This window comes from Heptranchias perlo, chromosome 6 (assembly GCF_035084215.1).
Source record: "Heptranchias perlo isolate sHepPer1 chromosome 6, sHepPer1.hap1, whole genome shotgun sequence".
In the NCBI taxonomy this organism is placed as follows: domain Eukaryota; kingdom Metazoa; phylum Chordata; class Chondrichthyes; order Hexanchiformes; family Hexanchidae; genus Heptranchias; species Heptranchias perlo.
The window spans coordinates 42,046,932-42,073,588 of NC_090330.1; the positions used below are offsets into that span (position 1 = coordinate 42,046,932).

Consider the following 26,657-nt stretch of genomic DNA (forward strand, 5'->3'; position numbering starts at 1 on the left):
TCTGCACAATTTCTCTCTGATCCCAAAGATAATTTAGTGACATTCCAGAATATCCGTCTCTGTTCAGCACCAGTATTTAACCCTGGTTGGTTGCTTTGCACTGATGACAATTCTTGAACCTCAGCAATGCAGGATGATTATCTTTTCTAAACCTATTCTTATTACCTTTCATAATCAAATACTAGCCGATCTCCTGTGGCACTACTCATGGATTGTCTGCAGTCTGAAACGCAGCTGTGATGTCCCTGTTCTGAGCCAGTGAGTGTGAGGAATGGAGTGCAATGGTCAATAATCATATTTAGAGCCTTTGCCTTTTCCACTGTTGCTAATATACATTGCAGAATAAAACCCCTTCATCTGCTTAATTGGTCCAGATTCCCTTGAATGCTATGGATCTCTCTTAAACCTGTTATCTGGCCACATAACTTAGTGTCATCATAAATGTTATAACATTACAAGAAGATTTCTTATATTTTTATAAATAATGTGAATGACAGGATAGCAAATGGAAGCCAGATCTACTATAGTTCCTCTCAGGACCTCGATTTGATAGCTTGGCCCTTGTGAGGTTAGCTTTATATGGCTTTCTTCCTTCAGTGTCTATCATATAAGCATTACTGAAAGCATTCACTTTAAAAGGTTACAAAGCTGACTGGAAAAGGTTCATTGATTAAACCCAGGATAATGAATAGAAATAAGAACTGTGACATTCAGCTGTCCTCATTTATTTGCAGTCATTCTATGTTCCTATGTTCAGTCTATCACCCAGTTTGTTGAACAGGAAGTTTAGTTGGAGAATATCCATTGCTACACACATTCACAAAAAGTGTTTGGAAAATGAGAAACCATTGCTCAGACACTGCTGTCTGTGAATTGAATCTTGCTCTTCAAGGTCATGTCTGATCATTTTGTTGATGTGGGGTGGGGGGTGCAATTTTCTTCTGCGTTCTGCCCCATTGGTGCTGGAAAACAGGGCTGTAGGCAAATAAAAATTTAAAATAAAACCCAACGTCGGCTGGCTGCCCGAGGCCCTCCTGACTCGATTTATGAGTGGGCCTTAAAATAGGCAGCCAGCGCTCCCACATAGAAACAAGTGGGAGCCTCATTTAATATTTAAATCAGGGTCTGAGGTTGTTTGTAGGACTTTGATGCAATTTCCAGCTACAAATGGGTGGAGTGTGCGCTGCGCATGCTCCGCCCATTGGTGCTGGATGTAGAGTGGCCTAACCAGCGATCCTTAAAGGGAACACTGGAGGCTACTCCGGAAACAGTACAGGTAAGTTTTTTTTAATGATATTTATGGGGTCAGGCAGAGCTGCTGCCCATGTGGTCACTGCCACCACCCACCACCCCCCACCCCGGGATTGCTTTCCCCTTCTCCCTGATCAGTGAGCTGGTCAGTGCCTCCCGCTGGTGCCATCGGGCAGGTGATGCGATTGTTCTGCCCACTTCCTGCCTGCTGTGCATCCAACCTGAAAATTAGCCACGTGGTCTTTAGATTTCTTACTATCAAAACTATTACACTGTTTTCTGTTATTACTGCTCAAAGTTCTGTTATTACTGCTCAAAGTATGATTTGCAAACGTTTTTTTAGTGCTCACAAGTCATATAAATCATGATTTGCAGACATTAAAAAAATGTCTGCAAATCACGGAGCCCATGAGAGAATTCAGTTTTGGCCCACTGTCCTTCCAAGCATCAGATAGGGAAACCCTCGAATCACATCTAGGTTTATGTGAAACAATTATACCTAAATTTGATTTGTCTCATGAAATTATGATGCTCAGAATTTTACCTTCAGTCAAGTGTTTCTTCCCTAAAGTATCACTTCATTGATGAAGTCATGCTGTTCTTTAAAGAAAGAGGCATGATTATTCATGAATCTAGTTCTATTTGTTATTTGTGTCTTCATACTTTTCCCTTGGAAAATAGTGGAAGGATTTGCAGACTGATTAATAGTCTGACACGAACACTCCTTCCACGGTCGTAACCACCTTTATACCAGCCGATAGGGTGGTTAGACCTATACGACTGGAGGGTTTTATCAACTCCCAATGCGGGGGTCATCAACATTCGCTGGACACAAGTATTCCGTTGAATGTCAACCCAGAACTTGCAGCATGTCATGCTGGGACTGACTGGAGTGGGATTCAAATCCTGCATCTTCTGACAGAGGTGGGAATATTACCACTAAGCCAAAGGCTCGCTCCACTACTCTAGGCAGTAGTTTCTTTTATTTACTAAAAAGCATTAAGTAAACCCATCACAAAGCAGCATATAATTACTTGGGTAGTAGATTATATTTCATGTTATTCTTAACAAATCTTAATCTATTGAGGTGTATTCTTTCTTATTCATTCAACTTCCATATAGAAATAAATAGAAAGTCATCCAAATGGGGCATTTGAAGGAAAACCACAGAGTTATTTCCCCTTCAAGAATTTATCTCTACTCAGGGGTCCCATTCATCATGTCATGTTCCACTACCCCCGCTCTACATATCAGCTGTCTTCTACAAACATATCTCAATATGCCAGTGCCAATAATAGAAGTTCGTTATGCTTTTAGCATTTTAAAAATGGCTACTTGTGTATTCTTGTTACAACTATATCATCTCATAGCAAGCGGAGAACCAGAATCATGGAAAATATGCAGACCAGGAGAAATCTGAGGTGTGGCATCCCAGGAATTGATTCCTCTACAATTTTTATTTTTCTAGTTATCATTCTACATTTAATCTCAAAAATGACCATATTTACAAAGTAAACAGGATTTTTAAAAGTTAAATTGAAATAAATGCTCCTGTTATAAGCTATCAAATCAGTTACTAATAAGTATTCATGATTGTTAGTTGATGCTTTCTAGTGCATACAGGAGAATAGCTGCAGCAGCATTTCAGTTGATGGAGTTGGCCGGGATCCACAGTATGAAATAATTGAAATCCTTAAGATTTATGTTCCAAATTTCCAGTTATGGCAGAAGGATTACTTCGTATTAAATAATCAATTTCTTTTTCTTTACTGGTTAATGCACTCAGTCACTGTGAAGCGGTATACCCTCAAGTAATGGTTTCAAATGCGATTCATGTCCTCAGCCTGTTTAAAATAGCTGTAACAAAGGAAACATCTAGAAATTTGAAAGCATATTAGTATAAGGTTAGTATAACTAATACATCAAGATATTCAGCATAAAGTAATTTAAGAACTTGTAAAATACTAAGTCTGAAGTACTGGGTTTAACTTTAAGTAAAACAAAAGCTGATCTGCTTAATGATTAGCGATCTGCTAGCACAAAGGCTGATCAGTTTTGGAGTGCTAACTTGTGTAAAAGTTTGTTTTGTTAGATTGTGTACATTGAGAGGAGGGGACGGGAGGAATTTTAAATATAAAATGGTCTGAAAGGGTTTTCTTCTTGTATTTGAGAGGAAAGTCATTCTTTAGTTAGTACTCAGACAATACATGATGAAATGGATAATATTGTCAATTAATACTTTAAAAAAAATGTAATTCCTAAAAGAATAAGAGCTGTTTTTTTTCAGTGTAAGCAGGATGAGAAGACTGCAGCTGCAAGTTCCTGTCAACATGCAGCTTGACTCTGTTTCACAGGCTGCCCATAAGACAGTGACAGATGAGATAGGCTTACTCTGTTGAGGGAGATGGAAGCAGCTGGGTTGGAGGAGTACTGGGACAATTCTGAACAAAAATCACATGTATCAAGGAAAACGAAAAAGAAATTGTCTGAAAATATAACCCTGAGCAAGCGGCGAGCGTGGGCCTGGCTTGCCAACGTGAGGCCTAGGCCATTTTAACTCCTGGGCCTCATTTAAATACACCGGGCTCGTGCCCGTCTGAACCCGGGGTCAATAATGTGAGGCTGGCAGACGAGAGTTGGGGGAGTGCAGCAGGAGGCCACAGCCGGGGACCTGCGGGAACGGTCCCTGACAGTCAAGTAAGTGGATTGAGATGTGGAGGGGGGTGGTGTAGTGGGGGGAGGGGGGGAGCGGTAGGCGATGACGGTCGGGGCAGGGGAGGTGAAAACCCAGGGGAGAGGAACCATAGGTTTCCTTGTGGGGCCTGGAGGAGCTCTCCTGCTCCTCCTTGCCCACAAGGAAACCTTTAAAAAATAAAATTTTACTCATCCTTCTGACCCTTTTCTGGGCCTGAGGCTCCATGAGGCCCGGTGTTCCTGACGATACCAGTACTTGGCACCGAATACGCTGTTGCAAGTTAAAATATTGTCGGGGTCTGAAATACATCATCAAATGTCGGCTTTTGGATGTCAATGAGGCTCTCACCCGCCTGGGGCGTGGGCCTTGCACGCTGCCGAAGAAGCACCTGTTAAAATGGCGTCGAGTGTACGTGCAGCGTGGATCTGGTGAATAGGACACTGCTCCAATTGCAACCCTCCGCATGCCCTGTACCATTTTTTTTATCATTTGTTAGATATTAGCTCAGTGAGAGATTTGTGTATACTCTATATGCTCTTGAGATTTTGACCAAAGATTTGATCTCGCTCTTTGTAATATCAGATTCTGTTTGTGTCTCTTGTGGTTGTGATATATCACTGACTGCTTCATGCACTAGAAGTGGTAATTTTCAAGCTCTGTGACTGGAACGCTTTTTGCCAATCTTTCACCTTTCTAGTCATTTCTTTCACAATGTTGTTCTGTTCCAACTCATGGTACTGCATTTGTACCCATTTTTCCTGCATTTTGTGACTTTTACGACCGTTGTCCTTCACTGCTTTTAGTTTGTCTTGACATTTGTTTGCTACTTTACTTTTCATTACTTGTCAGAACAAAACCCTTTGATTCATGGATTCTTGGACTGCCTGAAACCTTTAACGCAAGCAACTTGAGCCCTCAGGATATCACTGATTGCAATGGCTGCCCTACTGAAAACTTTAGCAAATTTCAGAACCTCAAAGTGGTTTTAATTTCCATTTTAAGACTTGCCAGATATCTGACTTCCTTTAATTCCTTATATTTCTGGAGATTGCCTTCCCAATAAGCTGATCAAAGGAGGATGGGAAGCAATTATAGAAACAACTAATGATATTTCCAAGAAGATATAAAAAAGAATAAACATACACTCGATCAATCTTTCTATTATATATTAAAAATGGTAAGTGAGTCACAGCATTCCATTTCAAAATGCTATGTCAACTGCCTTTATGATCTTTTTCGATCACTGGTTAATCTCCCAAGGCATTTCCTGCATTACAATAGTGACAACACTTCAAAAGTGTTTAATTTGCTGTAAAGCACTTCGGGATGTCCTGAGGTCATGAAAGGTACTATATAAATGTAAGTTCGTTCTCTTTCTTTCTATGATGTTGTCTTCAAGCCAAGCTGGGTCAGAGGGCAAGGGGATAATTGGACCAAGACATCATCAGGTAGCGAGAAAGGGGGAGAGGGGAGGAGAAGAAGGAAGGGGTGAACCAAAGGGAGGAAAGGAATGGGGGGGGGGGTGAGCTGCAGGAACTACCTTAGTAGGGGGGAGTTGGTAAATTAGCTCAGTGGTTAGGTGGGTTTGGAATAATACGTTAATGGAACCTTAATGGCAGGGCATCATGATTTTCCCAATAATAGTCTCCAATTTTTCAATGAATGTGATGGCCCCAATTTTTCTAATTTTGAAGAGGTTCTGATATTTTACAAACCACACAGGTCCTAATTTTATTATTTTTAATAAAACCTGATTTTTTTTTAAAAAGGGCCCTGAATTTTTAAACAGTGAGGAGATTCTGATACTTCAAGGTTGAAGAAGCCTTGATGTTTAAATAAAACAGAGAGATGCCTAGCCGTACTGGCAAGATTTCATCATTTCTGAATGGACACCAGGTTTGTCCCCCAGATAAGGCATTTTGGTATCAAATATTAGCAGAGCTTAACATGGAAAACCCTGATCATAGGATTACGAGTGTTGCATGTAAGTGTGAACGCTTACAGTGGAATTATCCGTAAGACCAGGTTGACATATGAGCTTTCAATGCATTTTGAAATTGAATGTTGTGACCCAGGTACCATTTCTAATATATAATAAATATTTACTTACAATACCTGTTGTGCCTTTGGGTGGCACGATGATAGGAACTTTTAAATGTTAAATCTTGACTAGCATTAGTAACACTCTAATGTGAGTAACAGTTTGACTGTTAAATCAGTTAGAAGCCAGAATTAAAAATAAACCACGACCAGCCTGCATGTAGTAGCAGAGTCTGGCCATTCTATGTCCCTGCACAGCTGCAAATGCAGAGTTCTCACTTCCATTTGCAGCCTCAATCCCACCTCCACAATTTTTTTCGGTATGAAAGAAGATCATTTTTTCTTTCAAATTCACTTTTGAAATATTTGCTTATTTTTAGATTTTAAAGAATTATTAACACCCCTACTTCCTCCCTCTGGTTGTAAAATCTTCATTGTTTTTAACCTCCTAGCAGAGGTGGGAATGGAAATCTGTTGTATACGACCCACTCCCACCCTCCCAGCAATGTTTTAGAGATCGCCCTACCCCCACTGCTCAAGTAGTTTCCCTGTCCTTGCTCCCCCCCATATCTCTAATTTCTCTTCCCATCACCTTTCCATTCCCCTCCTACTCCCCATTAAATGCTGGAAACAGAGTCATTGTAGTGGAGCCTATATCCACTGGACACTACTGTCCCAAGCCTAATCTAAGGAGAAATTTTGTAGGGTACATTTGCCACTGTAACAGGTAAAGGTGGAACTCTGAGAATTCCTACTATTCTGCAAATGTTATTATCTGTTTACCTCCGCATAGCTCTGGTGTGAAGAGCCACATTTCATTTTTAGTACTGTATTTACATGGCTGTAATGACAAAAACACCAAATCAAGAGTAGACTTACTGGAACACTGTGACACTTCACGTACGTGGACCTGATTATACTGGTTGCACATCTTTGACATTGCCTTTTTCTAAAACTCAGGACTTCACTGCATGCAGTACATGGCATTTATGCATGTTGTACAAATGCACAGTGGTGCAGAGTTTTGAAGGATGTTGGTGCACTTCAGGGTGTGCAGCCAGGTGGCACAAGTGAGGCAGATTAAAAATTTCTCCCCATAAATAAGGATGCATGCTGAAAGGCAAACATAATTATCGCATAAAACTGGTACACAAAAGTATGTTATCCTGATGGAGAAGAGTAATTTGAGGTAAATGGACAACATATCAGCCAAGCTTTCTCAACAGAGTGTTTCCCTTCATCTGTTCTTGAACTTTACAAGTCAGTATCTCTTAATAAGGATCAAATCTATCTTGTGTGGCATTTTCTTCTGTTGATGTGAGTATGAAGAAGTGTTGCCCATTTTAAACTCATCTACTTTTGGCACAACTGTATAAAAATGAAAAATTTGTGCAGGGCAGGCACAAATATTAGTTGATTTTATAGAAATAGCTAAAATGTATGTATTTTTTACCATTTATGATGATTAGCATAAATCACAATAACTTTTAGCTGAGATTTGTCCATGTCATGAAGATCTGTTTACAAGACCAATAGGAATTGCTATTTTATCTGCAGTTCTAGATTTACATCTAAAGAATTAATCACTTTGGCAGTTTTATAAATGATGAGAATGCAAAGGAAGACTCCAGTTTCTTTTTGGAATTATGCTGTAGCATTGAAAGTGAGCATTTTGATCCCCTTTTAATGTGCATTCTGTGCTCCGCAGTGGTACAGGAAACCAGATTACAACCTGTTCACACCCTATTTGCGATATAGAAGAAAGAATCCTGACCAGCCCTTCTACATTCTTCATCCAAAATTTGTTTGGCAGCTTTGGGATATAATCCAGGAAAACACTCAGGAAAAAATACAGCCAAACCCTCCCTCCTCTGGCTTCATTGGTAAGTATATCTTTCCTCTTTTCCAATGTATCATACAATTTAACTGTAATAAAGGACTAATGGAAACTCCAACTTGTTTCTTTGCAAACTGCACAGACTTAGTTTTTATAAACGATGGTGAAAATGAGAATGTGGGTGGATATGGAAGAAAAATAATTTGTTCTGAAAAGTCAGAGGAACTTAAAGTGGATAAGTCACCAGGCCATAATGGCAAGCACTATTGAAAGAAGTCAGAGAGGAGATATCAGAGGTTCTAACCACAATTTTTCAATTGTCCTTAAATATGCAAATTGTGCCATAGGACTGGAAAGTAGCTGATGTTGCACCTTTGTTCAGGAAAGAACAAAATGAATAGAAAGTTGGCTGATGGACAGGAAACAAAGAGTTAGGATAAATGGCTGTTGCTCAGACTGGAAAAGGGTTAGCAGTGGTGTGCCACTGGGGCAGTGCTGGCTCCACTTTCTTTCTCGGTATATATACACATGATTTGGACTTGGGTATAAGGAACACAATCTCAAAATTTGCTGATAAAACAAAATTATGAGGTTCGGCCAACAGTGAAGAGGAACTGTAAAAGACTTCAGGAAGAAAGATTAACAGAATGTGCAGGGAGATGCCAAATGAAATTTAATGTAGATAAGTGTGAGGTAAAAAACAAGGAATGGGAGTATATGGTAAGTCACTGAAGGATGTGGATGAACAGAGAGACCTAAGGGATGAAATACATAATTCTCTAAAAGTGCGAGTGCAGTTAGATGAAGCCAATTCAAAAAAAACCTAACAGCATTTTTGGTATTATACATAGGGGCATAGAGTGCAAGAGTAAAAAAGTAACAATGATTTTATACAAAATATTAGTTTGGCCATAATTAGAGTACTGTGTGTAGTTTTGGGTACCCCATTATAGAAATTATATTAAAACCAGAGCATAGTGTAGATTCACCAAGATGATGCCAGGGAAGAGAAACTATAGTTATGAAGAGAGACTCGAGATATTGAGGCTATTTACATTGAGGCAGAGAGGCTATGAGGAGATTTAATAGAGATTTTTTTAAATTATGAGTTTTGATAGAGTGAATAGGGAAAGACTAGTTCTTCTGGTTGGGGTGTCAGTGACAAGGGTTGTCAATTTAGAATTATCACTGAAGAGTGAGGAAAGAGGTTAGAAGAAATCCATTTAAGTGCAAGGCTGTTGCAGCATAGAATGCTTTGCCACAGGTAATGGTTGAGGCAGAGACCATTGCATCTTTTAAGGGAAAGTTGTTTAGCTATTTGAAGCAGAGCAAGATAGAATGCTATGGGGAAAGAGTAGAGCAGTGGGATTACTTTTTGATTGCTCTAGTAAAGAGCCAGCGTACACATGGTGGGTGAAATTGCCTCCTTCTGTGCTGTAAATTTCAATGGTTCTATGGTTTATAATTAAGTGAACAAAATGACTGTGAATATTCACCATAATACAACACTACCTTTTAAGCAAGATGGTAAATAATCAGAGTAGTCAAGTAAAAGTAACAAATAGAATGTAGCTGACAACCCAGTTCTGACGAAAGGTCTTCGACCTGAAACGTTAACTCTGTTTCTTTCTCCACAGATGCTGCCTCACTTGCTGAGCTTTTCCAGCATTTTCTGTTTTTATTTCAGATTTCCAGCATCCGCAGTATTTTGCTTTTGAACAGAATGTAGCGTTGCCTTGTTGTGTTTTCTGTAATGATATTTTCCTTTCAGCCTTAGACTAAGTCCAGTGTGGAGGTCTCTTGAAGAAAATAACTCAGCGTATTCTAGTGTGGGCTGAGGAACAAATCACAGTTATCCCTCAATATAATGCTATTCTTTGGAGCCAAGGGAAAATATCCTTGTATGGAGGGAAGTGTTGTATGTGAAGCCCATTTAAGAAGCAGTGCCAGTGGTACCTGCACGTCTCTACACTCCACAGCATAATGAGCTGTAACAAAAACAAAACATGCTGGAAACACTCAGCAGGTCTGGCAGCATCTGTGGAGAAAGGAAAAAAGTTAACGTTTCAGGTGTAACCCTTCATCAGAACTCATAACGAGCTGTGTTCTTCAGAAGTAATTATGCGTTCAACACAATAGCAAACTGAAGGTGTAAATTGCTTTGTTCAATCTAATGGGGCTAAATTGCATCAATTCTACTGCTCACTTATTCCTTGATGTGGAGATGCCGGTGATGGACTGGGGTTGACAATTGTAAACAATTTTACAACACCAAGTTATAGTCCAGCAATTTTATTTTAAATTCACAAGCTTTCGGAGATTTTCTCCTTCCTCAGGCAAATGTTTCAAGAGCTCCTTGAAGCCTACGCATTTATACATATTGAACAATACATGGTGTTCAATATGTATAAATGCGTAGGCTTCAAGGAGCTCTTGAAACATTTGCCTGAGGAAGGAGAAAATCTCCGAAAGCTTGTGAATTTAAAATAAAATTGCTGGACTATAACTTGGTGTTGTAAAATTGTTTACACTTATTCCTTGTTAGCTGGGGTATCTTTGGGCTTGCATTGGTTCCAAGATGGAATGACTGCTTATAAGGGGAGATTTAACCTGACCCAATCCTCTATGGCAGAATCTGTAATCCAATAGCTAAATCAGGCCGGTCCATAGTATTCCAGGGCACTGTTGGTGACTGACCAACTGGCCTGGATCCTTGATGGGATCTGGAGGTGTAAATTTATCACTAGGATGATGGATTCCTCCCATTTGATATCTGCTAACTCTGCAAGCGAATACCCTTTCAGGTAGGGTGGTCCTAACTGGGCAAGAGGCAGGAAGCATACCAATAGTGGTTATGGTCTATTAGTACAGCTACACTTCTTGGAGGGTCCCAAAGCCTTGGTTCTTGCCAGTCTGCACCTGAGTCCTTTAAGGTGTATCCCTACAGAGAAGAGAGCGTGCACTCTATATTGGTCAAATGGAGTGGATTTCTCAGTACGTTGTTTTTGTGTACGTTGTCTGTTGTGCAGAAATCCATCATGCTTAAAAGCCTTCAAATCAAAATCCAGAAAGGAATAAAATAATTAAATTGTAAAATATAAAATTTGTGTTTTCCACAGATACAGATTGTCTATTCATTGGGATGTTACATCAGTACCAGTTTATTATCTGTCTTTTTGTAGGCTGCATGAAAAGATTACCTAATTCATTTGTGCTTAAATCATTTGTGAATAATGGCCCAGAAGTCAGTCAAGCGACCTGCCAAACTATTGCCAATGGTGCTGTAGTTGTACTAACTTCATAATTTGCATTGGATTATAAAATACAGGCAGGGTTTTAATAAACACTAACCTTAATTAGGTAAAAAATAATTTTACAGAAATAAACATTGAACCATGTAGGAAATTTACACATTTTGAAAAGCAAATAAACTTAAACCTTGGTGACCAGTACAAGCTGTCACCATTCTGCAGTGTAAGACAAATCCGGGCCTGACACCAATTGGTTAAGTGATTTTTCTTTTGTATTTTGAGCACAAGCAGGGATTAATACATAAAAGTGTATAAGTGGTAATTTTACAGAGAATAAGGAATTATATTACCTGGTTGTCCTCTGGGTAGGGATCGTAACTTGGTTGTTGCTGTGAGTTCCCATCTTGTTCCTCTACCCTGAACCCTTGTTCGAGCTATATATTTATTCACTGTCAAGAATCCCGCCCGCGCTTGGCAGCATGACAGTAAGTCACCATTTTAGCTGAGGATCATGTGGCACGCTGACTTAACATCATCAACTTGCTGAGGAAGTTAGGGCTGATAATAGTAAAAGTCAGTTTTTGACCCTTTACAATATCCCCACCTTGAGAATGCAGCACTACAGGGGCCAATCTCTCACAATTATTTCTTAAGCAAAGTTGCTAATTTCAAACTATTTTGCTCTCAGCTGACTTTCTTCAGAGTACGCTTAACACATATTATCAAAATCGATAGCACAATTATCATAATACCTTGAGCAAGCACAAAACCATAAGAAGCCAACCTTAAGAATGGGTTTTGTAATTCTGCGAGTTAAGGTTCAAGAAGACCTCAAGCTTATGTGCAATCATGTGTCAATAGAAGGTTACATACTTTTCATTACACAGCAGGGTGGGTAAGCTTACATTACTGAACTTAAATATCATGGGGAAAATTTCATAGAATACATCATTGTATAACATCTGTCCAGAGTCATAGGCAATCAGTCTATTGGTGGGTCCTTTCTCCAAGGCAGGGCAACCTAATGTTTCCCGGGAGAAGACCTGAGATTGAGCGTGGTTCTTTGGTTTCTTAATGCTTTCCAGCTCCTTGGGACCCCTTTACTTCACAAACAGGAGTGAATTTTATCTTGCTGTGCATAAAAGGCCGGAACCCATCTTCGTGAACAGTGACAGATATATGTCCTGTTGTTGTAGGGCCAGAACCTGGGCCAACACAACTTATCCTCTTCTTGATGTAGAACCCCAATGTCTCCCACTTGCTGCCATTCCGACGGCCAGGTCTTTGCCTCGCAGAAGATCAGGACGAGCTTGGTTACCTTTTTCCCATTTATGACTGGCATCCTACAATCCAGACAGGTACACTAGAGACATACCCCTTTTCCTTCTGTGACATGGTATGTGGTCATTGCCACTTTAAATTGCAGTGTGTCGATATCCTGTGGTCATAGTGCAGTAGAGCCTGAGCCCCGGTGAGGGAGGGGCAGATGTCTTAATTCCTCCTTCCACTGTGATGTCACATTCCCTGATTGACTTTACCCTTATTGGTATGAGTATCAGTATTGCTGTTGTAATTACCCCGATCATATTATTATCAGTTATAAGCAATCTACTACCACTGGATTTAAACCCCCAATCCTTCCTCTTCCAGGCACCCACTATTCCTGTCTAAAGAGGGCAAGAAACACACTTTCAACCCTGCTATTCACCATCATGATGTAACATTCTATGATGGCAAAATGTTGTGCCACCCTTACCTCAAACATTAAAAAATGCAATGGGGAGGCAGCATAGAATAGCCTTGCATCCAATTGTTCGGTGCAAAGCACTGGGTTACTAGTTTTAAATCTTAAACATTAGAGTCATATGTTGACCAAAAAGACAGGTGGTTTCCCACAGGAAAATGAGGAGGAACAAATTTTTTTTTAAAAATGGGGCAAGACAAAAATACCTCCAATATCTGGAGAAAATTTAAAAGTAGAAAGAGAGAAACGTCAAAATTGGGCAACCATCTTGATTCAATGTACTGGTTTTCTCCCTTCCTCTCAAAAGGTAGTGACCCATGCGGGGATATGGTTCAATTGAGCCAGCAATCATGCAGTACCTCACCCAAGTAGCAATTTTTTGTTTGAAAGCCTAAGATATTTGACTGTGGAATATCACTGTCAGCTAAACCCTAATCGCACCCAATGGGAATCTTGTCCAATTTCTGCTTTCCTCAGTAGTCCTCTCCCCCCCTCCCCTCCACCCCCAACCATGCACCTCTTCAGAGCTTTGGAGACACCAAGATGATCCATAACTGTCTCAGCTAATTAAAAGATTGTGGCAACCCGTTGAAACATTGACCAGCTGGCATGGACTTGAGATTTACTTGAAGAATGAGAGGGAAGTTGAATTTTTTAAAAAAATTATTGGAACATGGAATGCTTTGCCACAAGTGAGTATTGGAACAGAATATATCATTTAAAAGGGAATTGGTCAAGTATTTAAAAGGAAGAATATAAGAATGTGGGGAAAATGCAGAGAAGTAGCATTGCAGTGGGATGTTCTGTTGGTCCCTGTATGGTCTGGCCACAAATCTGCATTAAATTTAGGCTGTTTATTCCCAATAAATCCACTATCTCTCCAAACAATACATCAGACCCATTCACAGCTTGATAAACCACGGGGCTGAGACACTGTTTCAAGCCTCCATCAAGGGCTGCAAACAAAACAGTTTTTAGCTCTGTATTCTCCAATTCCCTGATTAAAATCTCCCCGGGCTCTAGTGAGTACAAAAGGATCATTCCCATCTTTAATGGACCCTAATTCTCTAGCCAGAGCAGCCGTTCCATCTGGCCTCAGGGTCTATTTTCACTGTATTGTGCCATGACCACTCCTTGAGGGTTATGTCTCACACTGGTTGTTATCACACTTAGGGGCTGACTTCCCCAATCTCCACAATCAGGATTATTATAACATGCTGCCTCTCTACCCAAAGAATCCCAATTTACATAATCTCCTCCATTTCCTTCTCCTACCCCATAGTTTGGTCTTCCTGTGGTGAAAGCTGATACAAGGGCTGTCTGTTGTTCAAGTTTGCCCTGCAACTTATATATTTTCAGCTGACACTTGGTGTGATCTGCCTCCTCGGCAGGTCTATTCACCATTTCTCTAGGAGCTCCTCGCACATCTTCTAATTGTTGTCTCAAGACATTGTTTTCTCTCATTAATTCATCAATTCTATATTTCATTTGCTGCGCTCCTAATCCCTGCGCAGCTGCAGTAGCAGCTCCTGCCTGCAACTGAGTCATCATACATGTCAGATCTCGGTTCCTACTTTCTAATTCTTCACATTTCTTTTTCTTTTTTGTCTTTTTGACTCTCTTGTGTTACTTGTTTTAATTTTTCCTCATTTCTCCAAGCGCTGAAATGAGCTGCATAGATTAACAACTGTCTACCTTGGTCTAACTTCAACTCCTTGTCATCTATTTGACCCTGAATCCACTGTACTGTTGATTCAAATGTTCCGTCTCCACTTTACCGTACTGACACTAAATCTGTAACACAAATTCTTTCTAGTATCTTCTGTAAGGTTTATCTAACTCTGTTCTTACTTCCATAGTTACTGAATGGCCGATAGGTGGTATGACCTCCTACACTCCCTGAGGTTTCCTTCCTTAACCAACTAGGGACATTCCCCGGTCAGTCCTAGGACCTTTCTTTTGCTCAAATGCAATGCACAGATTGTCAGGTCCTGCTGAAGTCACCAGTTACGTAAGACAAATCCGGGCCAGTACTAATTGGTTACAGTTATTGTTCTTTTATTTTGAGCACAAGCAAGGATTAATACATACAAGTCTATAAGCGGTAATTCTAGAGAATAAGGAATTATATTACCCGGTTGTCCTCTGGGTGGGGATCATAACTTGGTTGTTGCTCGGAGTTCCTGTCTTGTTTCTCTACCCTGAGCCTGTGTTCAAGCTGTATATTTATTCAATGTCAAGAGTTCCACCCGCGCTTGGTGGCGAGACAGTAAGTCATCATTTTGGCTGAGGATCATGTGGCACGCTGACTTAACATCATCAACTTGCTGAGGTTAGGGCTGATAATAGTAAAAGTCAGTTTTTAACCCCTTACAGCAGTGCACATGGAATACTGTTAGTGGATATTAAATCATTCCATAAAGGGTTTTACAGTGCTTTATAAAAACACTACTGAAGATTACAGCAGCAACGCTTACCAAAAAGTCTTTTCGTGTTATATTATATTGCAGGTTACTAATGGCATCACACTGCAGTTATGTTCAGTTATCTCAATTAATAATATAAATTAGCAATCGCTACAATTTGATTTGTACAGTTATAGCTAGCCTTTGTGGTTTGTTTCCTTGGTTCTGACATTCAGAGAGCTATGATGGCCAAATACCAAACAACATTTTAAATCAGTGATTACTCCCCCGCCACAACGATTGATGCAGTCCTGAACATGAATCACCGATTAATACAACATATATCCTAGTGTAGAATTCTCTTTAAAGGCAGTGTGATCTAGATGAGCTCAAATATACAACCTAAGGGAGGAATAATAAAGTTCATTGTAGTGACGTTGAAAGTTTAAATTACTTTATGATTCTTCTTCCACTTGTTGTTTTTCTTTTCCTCTTTCCCAAACATGTCCGTCAGCATTTTTTGGCCAATTTTTCTCACCTTACCTTCCCTACTCCTGAAGCATTGACTGCTTCTGGTATGTGGTATATGGTCCTGTAGGTACCAGAAGCTCTAGGGTACCTTGCCCAAATCACCCAAGAGAGCCAACAGCCTTGTTATCTTGACCCACAATGGTGCTCAAAGACTAGATATGGATGAGGGAGCCCATCTTAGCTGATCCATTCAGAATAAAGACCTCCATATGTCATCTGATTCTTGATCGAGTTTAAGGTTTTCGCCTTCACTACATTACCTGAAGACCTTTCCAAGTGTCAACTGTTCTTGGTGTGAAGTTCTTTCTGACATCTGTCCTTTCACCTGTTTTAACCCAAGACCCCTTGTTAAAGAAGGAACTTGTATTTATGTAACGCCTTTTACATCCTCAGAACATCCCAAAGTGCTTTACTGCCATTGAATTACTTTTGAAATGTAATCACTTTTGTTCTGTAAGTGAAACACAACAGCCAATTTGCACATAGCAAGGTCCTACAAACAACAAGATAGATAAACTGTTAATCTGTTCTGTGGTGTTGACTGAGGGAGAAATATAGGCCAGGATACCTTCAGAAAGTACCATGAGATCTTTTATATGCATCAATTTTAATCTTCACTGCCTGAATGGTAATCTGACAAAGCATAATACCTCCAGTTATTGAACCCAACCAATTTTTATTCCATTGATTTACATCCACCTCTAACAATGCAGCACTCCCTTAGTGCAGCACTGAAGTGCCAGCCGAGATGACCAGGGTACTATAGTTATTGCATGATGTCTTCTGACTTATACTCCAATGAACACCAATATAATTAAGCATTCTTTTTGCATTGTTTATTGCTGCTTCACAGTGATTTGATTGTTTAGTGCTGAACCTACTATGACCTCCAGATGGCTTTCTGCTTCACCTTTGGTGGTGTCGCACCTTGTACTTACCTGTGTTGAGTTCCATCTGCCACTGATTTCCCAATTGCAGATTTTAATTAAATCCTTTTATAGGTCCCTGACTTCTTTGTTACTGTGACAGCCCCCAAATCTACATTAATGACTTTGATACAAAAACCCAATGCTATCAAAGTCATTAATGTAGATTAGGAATAGCAGGGGCCCGAGCTCTGAACTCTGGAGTACTCCACTCAGTACTTTTGTTACAATAGGTTTTTGTTGCTGTAGTCGCCCCAGTGAATACTTCAAGGAAGTATTCATTGAATATACTAATTTCTCTTTTTGTCTGCTAACACGCCTAAGAAAGCGCCTTGGACGTTTTACTACATTAAAGGACTACATAAATGCAAGTTGTTGTTATTGTTGCTGATCCTCGGTTTCATCCCCATTGACATCCTTTACTGTTCTCACCTCTTCCCTGACTGTTCTATTTCTATGAGGGTACTGGAAGAATATTCTCCTATTGTGTTTTGCATCTGCGGTTATACTTACTTCTAGTTCCCTCTTTGCTCCTCTGATCACTCATTAAGCAATGCTTTTGAAGATTCCTATAATCTTCCCATTGGACCCTCTTATCCTTCTCTCTGTATGCCTTATGAACTTGTTCGTTATAAATTTCACTTCTGATTGTCTTGGTGACCTGCTTAGGATCATTTTTTTTAGCCTACACTTGCTAATCTTAGGTATTCGTTTGTCCTCATTTTTCTTCCCTTTGAAGGTATTCCTTCTACTGAGATGTTAATAAATAATTTTCCCCAGTCAACCTGTTTCAGCTTTTCTCTCATACCTATGCAATTGGCATTTATAAAATCATATCTCTGGATATTGGTTTTCAGCAGTGTTAAACCCCAACTCATGCTGAACTTTATCATATTGCGGTTGTTGTCACCCAGAAGTGCTATGATTTCCATTTCTGTATGATGCTAGGGCCACTTACCATAACCAAGGCATGTTGAGAATTTCCTCTTGTTGCTTAGCTGGCAAATTGAGTCATGAAGTAATCATGCATTGTATTTACCATTTCTGACTCTGCGGCATTTAGGGCGCTAAATTGGGCTGTATAGCGCCCATTGTTCAGTGCTACGCAGCCTCTCGAACATCCAAGATGGCATCTTGGCTGCGCACGCACGTTTCCAGCGTGACGTGCGCTGGACGCCATCTTAATTTAGGTATTAACGCATGCGCAAATTCCGAACGCCGGAAGCATGTAGAGAGAAAATGGATACAATTGGTGTGCAATGCTGATTTAAAGTGATAGATACCATTTTGGCACTTACATAGGAACACAGGAACATGAGTAGGCCATTCAGCCTCTCGTGCCTGCTTCGCCATTTGATAAGATCATGGCTGATCTGTGATCTAACTCCATATACCCGCCTGTGGCCCATATCCCTTAATACCTTTGATTGCCAAAAAGCTATCTATCTCAGATTTAAATTTAGCAATTGAGCTAGTATCAATTGCCATTTGCGGAAGAGAGTTCCAAACTTCTACCACCCTTTGTGTGTAGAAATGTTTTCTAATCTCACTCCTGAAAGATCTGGCTCTAATTTTTAGACTGTGCCCCCTACTCCTAGAATCCCCAACCAGCAGAAATAATTTCTCTCTATCCACCCTATCCGTTCCCCTTAATATCTTAAACTTCGATCAGATCACCCCTTAACCTTCGAAACTCCAGAGAATACAACCCCAATTTGTGTAATCTCTCCTCGTGACTTAACCCTTGAAGTCCGGGTATCGTTCTAGTAAGCCTACGCTGCACTCCCTCCAAGGCCAATATGTCCTTCCGAAAGTGCGGTGCCCAAAACTGCTCACGGTACTCCAGGTGCGGTCTAACCAGGGTTTTGTATAGCTGCAGCATGACTTCTGCCCCCTTGTACTCCAGTCCTCCAGATATAAAGGCCAGCATTCCATTAGCCTTATTGATTATTTTCTGCACCTGTTCATGACACTTCGATGATCTATGTACCTGTACCCCTAGGTCCCTTTGGACATCCACTGTTTTTAACTTTTTACCATTTAGAAAGTACCCTGTTCTATCCTTTTTTGATCCAAAGTGGATGACCTCACATTTGTCTACATTGAATTCCATTTGCCACAGTTTTGCCCATTCACCTAATCTATCAATATCGTTTTGTAATTTTATGTTTTCATCTACACTGCTTACAATGCCACCAATCTTTGTGTCATCGGCAAACTTAGATATAAGACTTTCTCTGCCTTCATCTAAGTCGTTAATAAATATTGTGAATAATTGAGGCCCCAAGACAGATCCCTGCGGGACTCTACTAGTCACATCCTGCCAATGTGAGTACCTTCCCATTATCCCTACTCTCTGTCGCCTTTCGCTCAGCCAACTTCCTAACCAAGTCCGTACTTTTCCCTCGATTCCATGGGCTTCTATCTTAGCTAACAGTCTCTTATGTGGGACCTTATCAAATGCCTTCTGGAAGTCCATATAAATAACATCCATTGACATTCCCCTGTCCACTACTTTAGTCACCTCTTCAAAAAATTCAATCAGGTTTGTCAGGCATGACCTACCTTTCACAAATCCATGCTGGCTCTCTCTGATTAACTGAAAATTTTCGAGGTGCTCCGTCATCCTATCCTTAATTATAGACTCCAGCATTTTCCCCACAACAGATGTTAGGCTAACTGGTCTATAATTCCCTGGTTTCCCTCTTTCTCCTTTCTTAAAAAGTGGAGTGACATGTGCAATTTTCCAATCTAGAGGGACAGTTCCTTTATTCAATGTTTTAACATAACTCGTCAGTGTGTAAGCATAGGGACAGGACCTGCATCTGTATTTTACGTGTGCAATGTCTGGTCTCTGTTCAGACTGTTATTTTTAGCAAATAACAGGTACCAGTTACCTTTAAGAGATTTTAAGAGACCTCCTCTCTTTAAGAAGAGAGGTGGTGGAAAGTGCGAACTGCATTGAATCCTCGCGTCAACGCTAATTTCCAATAAAGCTTGCAGGTAAGTCCTCAGGCCTCACAAAAGTCTCGTCTTGCCTGCGCAGGGTCCATTGGGCGTGGGTTAATAGCGGATCATGCTACCCGCGCCCAATAGTAGGCCTTATCAAAAAAAAATTTCCCACTTCGTCATTTCCAATTTACACTAGGTTGATTCAAATTCCCTATTAATGTGGCCTTACTATTTTCACATATCCTCCTAATTCTTTATAAACTATAAAGTATTCTATTTTTTCTCTTTTACTCTGACCTGATAACCTGTAGGAAACTCCATGTGTTATTTTAGCTCTCATTCCACATTAAACCGCCAACCATTTAATTTCAGTGTTTTTTTTTCTACTGGGTCTACTTCCTTTACTTCCCAAATATGTCTAATATATAGATCTACATTCCCCCCTTTCCAACGATTCTAACCTTCCTGGACACTTACTCGGGGGGTAACTTTCAACTTTGACAGAGGCAGACATCTGGCAGTAGTGGATCGTCCGCCCGTTATACACCCCACCCATTGAACTCAATGGAAAGGAAAATCGAGCTGCCAATCTGGTACTACCAGTTATCCACCCCTACTGAAGTTGAAAATTACCCCCTCTATATTCTATTGTGTTATATTTATCACTACCTATTGGGGTTAACCATGTTTTGGTTATTTCTTTTTTAGTTCCCTACTGCTACAACAATCTCTAGTTCAGACATTTTGTTCTGTTTCTGGCATTCACACATAAAGAGTTTGCTCCACCTCGCGCCCTCAATGTCTGCCTGTTGTTGGAGGGTAGTTGGGAGTATTTGTCCCTGAGTTAATGAATTCCTGATAGTCATCAGAACCCGATCTGCAATATCAACCAGAGGCCTGAGCCGGGGGCGGGGCGGGGTGGGGGCAGTGTCAGCTTCCACTGTCACACAGAACCTGCCGAGAGCTGGATTCTGGGCCAGAAGAGACCCAGCAGGTAAGTTGAAAATTTATTTTTCAGGTGTTCTTGCTGGCCAGGTGGGCAGAAGTGCTCCTCCGGGCCTCACAAGAAAGCCTTAGGCCTTTGTTGCACCGGGCTACCCCCTGATCGCGGACATAACCCCCCCCAACCCCAATTGTGGCAAGACTCCCCCTTCCCCCCGATCACTGCCCAGAACCTTCTGCCCACCCCCCCACTCCTGGCTCCAACTACCAGCCTCTCCCCCTCCCCCGATTATGAGCCTGGTGCTGATACTCCCTTTTGAGTGCCAGGGACTGTCCCCATGGGTCCCTGGCTGCAGCCTCCTGCCGTTGGTGTTCCCTCCCATCCACCTGCCAGGCTGACCATTTGGCCGGCCGCACTGAAATCCCCTCACATTTACCTGCTCCATAAGTGCCTATACTCTTCTCTGCAGAGTTGTAACCTTTTCTTTCAATGTCCTAATCACTAGACAGTTATCACTGCTATTCTCCAATCTATTATACCTGTTTCTGTTGTGAATTAGCATTCCACAGCGCCCATTCCTCATTAACCTCATTTTCCACAAGAGCCTAGAAAACTGTAAAATCTACAGTCCTGGAGCCTTCAAATTGCACTATACCTTTATTACTATTTAGCTGGGTTTCATATCTTCAGTGTCTTCTCCTTGGACCACTTATATGTTCTTTTCATCTGTTCATTTGCTTGTGGTCTCTTTAAACTTTGTTCTATGGATTTCTGCTTTTTTATGCTGTCAGCCCATGCCCTCTAGGAACTGGGCTGTGATCTGCTCCTCATTCCATGTTGGACCCTTAGATAAGGCACTATATAGCAAACTTGTTCTTTCTTTTAGAATTATAAACCTAATTTATACTTAGATATATTAATACATATTTTTGACTACATCACATATAAGGCCATAGAGATATAATGGAGGGAGCACTATTCAGGTCACTAGTATAGCGAACATGTTCTTTTTGAATGCACTTAGAGTGTTGCACACAGCGATCAGAGCAATTCTACTTACCCACCCAATGTCATCAGAAAGTTGGATATTTGAGCTGGTAATTCTTGGCTACAAAAAGATTTTGAAAAGATTGTGCAGAAAATTGACTATATTTCAAAGGTATAATCTTCACAGAAAAACAACTTTTTTTTCCAAAATATTCTTTTCCCATTGGCAAGATGCCTCCCTTTTATAACTATCTAGCATCAGACATTTTTGCTTCCAGTTTGAAACTCTGTAACTGGTGTCTTTTAAGTTAACAAAAACCAACATCAGAACGAGGTGTTAGCTCCACTGTTATCATCCGCTTGGGCAATACTAATATTAATGTTTCAATGCTAAAACAGCCAAATACATCTTACTCTTCAAATAAATCAACCTCTCACAGTTTATGGCTGCGGTGTTCCTACTTCAAAACTGTAAGCTGACTTACAAAAGAAGTTACATTTACCTTAAAAATTTGCAAGATCCTGATTTTTAAGATAAAAGGTTTACACATGTTGTTAGGCAATAAAAATACGATTTTAAGATGCTATATTATAAACAAATCTTAGCGGTCTGTAGTACTCATTGCTCCCCTCTATTCCAAATTTCCTCTATTGTAGTCTAGCATCGCTAATTGTTGGAAAAGATTTCTGAACATTCTTATTTTTTGCTAAAAGCTTCAGAGCATAGCAAGTCATTCAGTGCTTTTCGGATCTTTGGTTTTTTTTGAAGGGCTGTTTTATTTGATCAGCGTAGGTTTGAAGTAGTCAATGCTGAGATGGGTTTACAGCAGAGAAGACATCTGTAATACTGGATGAGAGGCAGTAGAAACAAATTATTACAGCAGTCTATGAAAAAGCAGTTCTGGTCATAAACTACTGATAATTATGGTTTAACAAGTCTGAATCCTGAGACAATTTTTGATATGCTTTTCAATCATGCATCAATATGAGGAATAGTTCACAAATTATGCTGTACATAAACCAGCTTATTTGGTAAGCCACTACATACCATAGTTACAATTAAGGGATAGGCTTTCAACTGCTTTGTGGACCACACAACTGAGGAATTCCTTGCTTCCTTGTTTTCACTTCCTTCTACAATCTACAAGTTTTTAAAACCCAAACTTTGCATTACCTAATCATAACTTCTTGATTTACCTCATTTTCTTTTCCCATTCTTTTCAACCTTAACGATATCCAATATTATGAGTCTTAGCCCTTCACATAGGTTTCAGCTGGATTCTAACAGTGAAAGGAAAACATTATTGTAGGAGTGAGAGAGAGATTTTTAAATAGAATATATTGGGGGTAAAATTCAAATTTGGGAGGGTGCAAAATGGGCGGTAACAGATTGGCCATCCGTTATAAACCCCTCTCGATTTTCCTTTCCATTGTCTTTGTTTTGCACTCCTGCTGATGTTCAGTTTTACCCCATTAAGTTTTAAAAGACATCCATGGATGGTACAGTCATGTTGCATTTTGTTCACACCAGTGCTATGCAGGGATATGCATCAAGCCATTGAAATATTGGGGTAGGCCTGCTTCAAAGAAACTACAAATTTGGGAGGATCCAAAGCTGCCAGAACAGGATTGTTAATACAGAAATAATTGAGAAGGGATGTTGTGTGTAGGAGACGGTTCAATAAGTTGTTCAATAACTGTTGTCCTTTAGAATTAGGTGTGGGACATTGTTTACTGTCTTATTACTCATCATCCAGTCAGCCCATCTCCTCAGTGAGTCTAATAGGATGGTCCTGTGGTAAGGAAGCTTAGACTTCATAGTAATTTCTCATTTCTAAGTACTTTAGCTGCTTAGATTGGCATGTGTCACATGTTTTATCGACATGTTTATGGTGATGGGGGAATGTTGGCTATTGCATCACCTAAGGGGGACACATCACCTTGTTGAGGACAATGAGATGAGCAACATCTGGAAGAGATGGGTGATTTTTTGCCTCTTTATTGTACCATGTAAATGCTCGTATAAGCTGTCCTATGTATAAAGCGAGCCTCCAAAGTTCCATCCAATTAGTTTTAAAATAATGAAACTCATAAGATGAGGGTAAACATAAAGCTTCTACCCACCTTAATTATCAGTTAATCATTGTTATATAAAAAATTGTTAAACTTCGAAAATAATTAAGGGTTTTTTTAAAGGGTTTTCAATCAAAAGCGATCATTGAGTACAAAAAATCTATTATCTGTAAATCTATTTTCTTTACTATCAACAAAAAAACCGTGAACATCTGTTATTATTCCCACTGCTGTCTCTCATGATCACACTTCATACTGTTCACTGCTGCTTCTGTTTATCTGTAAGGAGTTCATAATAGAAAAGCGCAATTGTAATATATTTATACAAAATCATAATTTGACTGAAAGCAAAGCTTGGAGAATTCAATTTCCAGTTTCTTTCAAAGTCTTCTGAAAAAGCAAAGAAACTCTCAGATTCTCACAGGATAAGAGGATTTGGCCTTCTGCTCTTCAATTCCTGTTGATGCATGGATTGTATGCTGGGGAACTCTGCATCCTGTACATGCTCAGAATGCAAAGATGTGTTTAAAGCTCACTCTTAACCATTATGAGGTAAAAATATCCATTTGAAGCCCAGGCTTTTGAGACATGCTAAAGCTTCAAGTAAAAACTTTAATGAAAACACTAAAAGACTCAAAAGACAATTCAGGATAAATTTAATCATGTTAGCATGATATATGTATTATTCTGTTTTTGTTTAAACCCTTATTTGGGAAAATAGAAATTTCTGTCACTGAAAAAAATTGCAAAGAAATAAATTTGAGTTGAAGGTTGATAAATCTGCTCCACAATGCCACCTGCTGGTGAGAGCATGCATTACACAACCACAGGCCGCCATATTAATGGGAAAATCTTAATGGCCCGAAAATTGCTCCGAGCGGCGAACCACTAAGTTACCGCGTTCTTTTTGGCGGCAACTTCCTTGAACTGCGAGTTCAAAAAACATCAGCGTTCTTTCCCGGGCTATGTGAGTGGTGAAAGGATCTCTAAGGCCCCTCAACCAATCAACTTGAAGCAAGCCATACTGTGAGAACCAGGAAGTGCAGTTCATTCACAAACCGCGCAGACTAAAAACCCAGATGTGTCCGATAAGGTATTATAAAATGACATAGAGAACACAAAATAGAGATGATGAGTTTAAGACTCAGATAAAAGAGACAGAAGGAAAAAGTAAAAAAAATTAAGATTTTTTTTAATTTTAATTTTTTCAAAAATGTCCAAAAACTATTAAAATCAGGAATAATGAGACTCTACATTTTTAAAAGTTTAATTTTTAATGCCAGAGAGGTTGTTTGGCAGTCATAAAGACTTACCACGCTGTTAAAACTTAGTTTAGACTTAAAAAACTGAGCAGACCTATTTTGTGGCAAGATTAGTTCGTTTCCAGCTGGGCAGGAGAGCAAGTTGGTGCAGGTCCATTGATTCCATTGATTGTAGCCGGTGATATCCCTTTAAGGCGAAGCTGTCACATCGCCGGTGAACCAGGAAGAGCAAGTTCCGGATTTCTGCATTTAACTGCGCATGTGTGGTCGCTGGAACTTGCTCTTCAATTTTGCCCTTAATAACGGTGAGTGCTGTTAGGCTCACCATTATTTTAAAAGCAATTTCTGAGCCATTAAAAAGTGATAGGGCAGGCATCATCAGGTATTGAAACAATTGACACTGAAATTCCTATTGGGAGTGTTGACTGAACTTTTGAATGGAAAGATGACAGACCATATCGATTTTAATAATATATAGATGGATGATCTAAAGCAAATTTTGTTTTTATTTTAAGGATTTTTTGGTGGAATTGCTGAAATAATCATTTGTTTTGAAATATTTTTCAGGAATCCTCATTATGATGTCCTTGTGTGATAACGTCAGTATCTACGAGTATATCCCTTCCATCAGACAGACTGATCTATGTCACTATCATGAGCGGTACTATGATGCTGCCTGTACGTTGGGAGCCTATCATCCTTTGCTATATGAGAAACTTTTGGTGCAACGGATGAACAAAGGAATGGAAGCAGATTTATATACAAAAGGAAAGGTTGTTGTGCCTGGGTTTAGTACCATAACGTGTTCTGGAGAATAATGAACCTTGTGCTGCAGAATGATGGCTGATTATGTAGTGCAATACAGAACATGACAGATATGCTGAAACTTAAACAAAATACTTGAAATGACTAGTTAGGACCAATTTCAGGGTAGTATCAAGTTAATGAGCCATTGAGACTACAAAACAATCCTGTTCCATCATAGAGAAGCTTTTGTATTTTGTACAAATGTATTACAACACACTATACTTAAAGAGTGCCATCTAAAATTATGTCAAATTTCAGTTAAAAGTTTAGACCATAAACTTAGAAAAGATTCCCCTTTCCTTCCACACCACTATAACTTGTTAAGAGGTTGTTGTATGAATAGGGTCTGTGTGGTTTTAAGTAAAAATGGTTGTTGGTTTTGCTATTATATAGGCTAGATGATGTTTTAAACAATTGGAACTCTTATTTAAGCATTTTCAGTTTAGTGGCAATTACCACCAAAAGTTAAATTTTGCATTGTGGATAACTTTGCAGTAAATTGCAATCCCTTTTTTCAAACACGTGATTCCTCTAATCCACTATAATAGGACAGTAGTGTATAATTTAGTGGTAAAGTATGTGACTGGGTTGTTTGTGCTTTATTCACATTTCTGCTCAGCTGGTAATAACAGTTTGGATTTGATATTCTAAATGGAAACATATTTAACTTTAAAAAAAAATTCCAAATGCAATGCCAGTATAAATGTACAAAATATAATGAATATGCAGAGGAATATTTAAATATTGCACCTGAAAATGTCTGGAATGACTATTGATAAATTCTTACGGGATTGTAGTTTTTTTGAAATTTATTGGACAAGATTAATTGCCCTAGAGCCCCAATATTTTGGGTAATTTGGTGCGTGTATTTAAATCTCCTCTCCCTTCCTGAATGTTAACTTTTTATTGTTGCTGTAACCCAATAAAATTTGCAGCATATCAAGCCAAAGTAC

General features: G+C 39.7%; 1 protein-coding gene across 1 annotated transcript in view; it reads left to right on the forward strand.

Annotated features, from left to right (window-relative positions):
• Positions 1-25,715, forward strand: part of LOC137322510 (beta-galactoside alpha-2,6-sialyltransferase 2-like) — a 66,717-nt gene extending 41,002 nt beyond the window's left edge. The window contains exons 4-5 of the mRNA XM_067985437.1: positions 7,695-7,869; positions 25,465-25,715. Of these exons, the coding sequence (XP_067841538.1) occupies positions 7,695-7,869; positions 25,465-25,715 (426 nt within the window). The remainder of the gene's footprint in view (positions 1-7,694; positions 7,870-25,464) is intronic.
• Positions 25,716-26,657: the final 942 nt, after the last annotated feature.